Source organism: Tupaia chinensis, unplaced genomic scaffold (genome assembly GCF_000334495.1).
Source record: "Tupaia chinensis unplaced genomic scaffold, TupChi_1.0 Scaffold000286_1, whole genome shotgun sequence".
Lineage (NCBI taxonomy): Eukaryota > Metazoa > Chordata > Mammalia > Scandentia > Tupaiidae > Tupaia > Tupaia belangeri.
The window spans coordinates 621049-622955 of NW_006159770.1; the positions used below are offsets into that span (position 1 = coordinate 621049).

General features: G+C 68.2%; 1 protein-coding gene across 1 annotated transcript in view; it reads left to right on the top strand.

Moving 5' to 3' along the window:
- Positions 1 to 26: 26 nt before the first annotated feature.
- NAT14 (N-acetyltransferase 14 (putative)) overlaps positions 27 to 1907 on the top strand; it is a 2712-nt gene continuing 831 nt past the window's right edge. The window contains 3 exon segments of the mRNA XM_027772600.1: positions 27 to 498; positions 1183 to 1297; positions 1803 to 1906. Coding sequence (XP_027628401.1) covers positions 1226 to 1297; positions 1803 to 1906 — 176 coding nt within the window. The 5' untranslated portion in view covers positions 27 to 498; positions 1183 to 1225.

Below are 1907 nucleotides of genomic sequence, written 5' to 3' on the forward strand. Positions count from 1 at the left end.
CGGGCCTCACGCTGAGACCCCGCCTCACTGTCTTGGCTGGGGTAGGGAGGGGGCTCCAGGCTGGGCGCACTAATAAAGACCCAGAGTCTCCTCTTCTCTGTCTTGTTTGCTTGGGGAGGGGCGGGAGGAAGGGCCAGCTCGCGCTCAGGACCGGTCCCTGGGTGCTTGGGGTCTTAACCGCTCCCTGGCTCTCGGAGGACCTGCTTTCGGGTCTCCAACTAGGGAGGGGCGGCACGCCGCGGTCACCGCAGCGGGGCGCGCGGGGAGTCGCCCCGCCACCCATTAAACAACGACTGAAGATGGTTCTCCTCCCGAAGGGGCCTGCAAGCCCGTACGCCCCGGGGGTGGGAGCGGAGGTCCCTGCGGACCGGGCAGTTAGGAAAGGGCTCCGGCGCCTAAGAGAACCGATTGGCTCCGGGCGCCGCCCCCATGCGCTCAGGTTGCTTAGCAACGAGGGCACGTAGGGAACCGAGCTAGCGATAATCCGGTGTCGACCCGGTAAGTACCGCTCCTCGCGCCCTCCCCCGCTAGCGGCTGCGTCGGATTCCCTCCAGTTGCGCTTTCTCCAGGGATCAGAGCGGTCACCCCCTCGCACCCTCCTCTGCCTCGGTCTCTGCCTAGCCCGCGACGTTCCTCCACCTCCTCCAGCCGCGGGAAGCTTGGCAACAGTTGCTAAGGCCCGGACCAGGCGCCGCTCCGCCCCTCCCCCGCACCGTGCGCGAGTGCGCACGTCATTTCCGCAGGCGACCCCTTTGCGACCCCGCTCCCCCCAACCTTGTCAAAGGATCGACGCGACCCGCGGAGGTGACTGCAGGGTCCCTGCTCCTGCGACGCGGGAAGCGGATGACTGTGGGGGCAGGGCACGGGGCCTGGGCAGCGGGAGTGTGGTGCATTCCCTGGCGTGCAGGCAGGGGGTTCGTGGGTGCCCGCGGCAGCCCCGGCGCCTGTGAGGGAGCCCCAGCTACAGGGCGTCGGCATCGGCAGTGCGTTTAGGGGCAGGTCGTGAGTGCCACAGAGTGGAAGGCAAAGGGCCTGGGGATGGGGTGCGCGTACTACCACGGCCCTCGCTTGGGGTCCAAGTGCCCTCCGTGTCCCTATCCGGGAAGGGCTGCTCCCTACCCCTTGGGAGTCTTTGGGGACAGAGGTGCCCCCTCAACGCTGACCTGCTTGTGTTTTCACCAGGTGCAGGAGCCAGCTCCCTCCTGGGGGCGGGGCGGGGGCTGTCATGGCCCCCAGCCACCTGTCTGTGCGGGAGATGAGGGAAGATGAGAAGCCCTTGGTACTGGAGATGCTGAAGGTGAGAGGCCGGCCGCGGGGCACCCTAGGTCGGCTCCCGCCCGGTCCCATCTGTCCCAAGCTGCTTCCCTGTCCTGCTCCCTCCTGGGCCCAGCCACCCTGGGCCAGGAAGGTGGCAGCCGGAGGGCCTGGTGATCCCAGCCCTGCCAACGCAGCGAGCCCTCCTCGCTGTGCTCCTGGCTTCAGTCTGCCAGCCTGCGTCTGCTCCTGCATCAGGCTCTTCTGAGCAGAGCCCTGGCGGCAGCCACTGTGCTCTGGTCCAGAGCAGCCCTACTCTGAGAGGCAAGGGTCACTTCCCTGTGCCTCTCTGGGCGCCTCGACTGCTGGCCCCCAGCTCCTGACTCACCACTGCCGTCATCCACGCGCACCCTCACACAGTGTGCTGTGCTGGCGGCCGCGTGCTGCACAGGTGGCCTCCTCTTCCCACTGGGCCCCACCCCTGCCCCGGGCAGGCCTACCTCCTTTCCTGGTCAGAGGCCTCCGCACATTGTCCTCTCTGTCCACAGGCTGGCGTGAAGGACACGGAAAACCGCGTGGCCCTCCATGCCCTGACCCGCCCGCCCGCCCTGCTGCTCCTGGCAGGGGGCACGAGCGGGCCGCGCCTTGCTCTG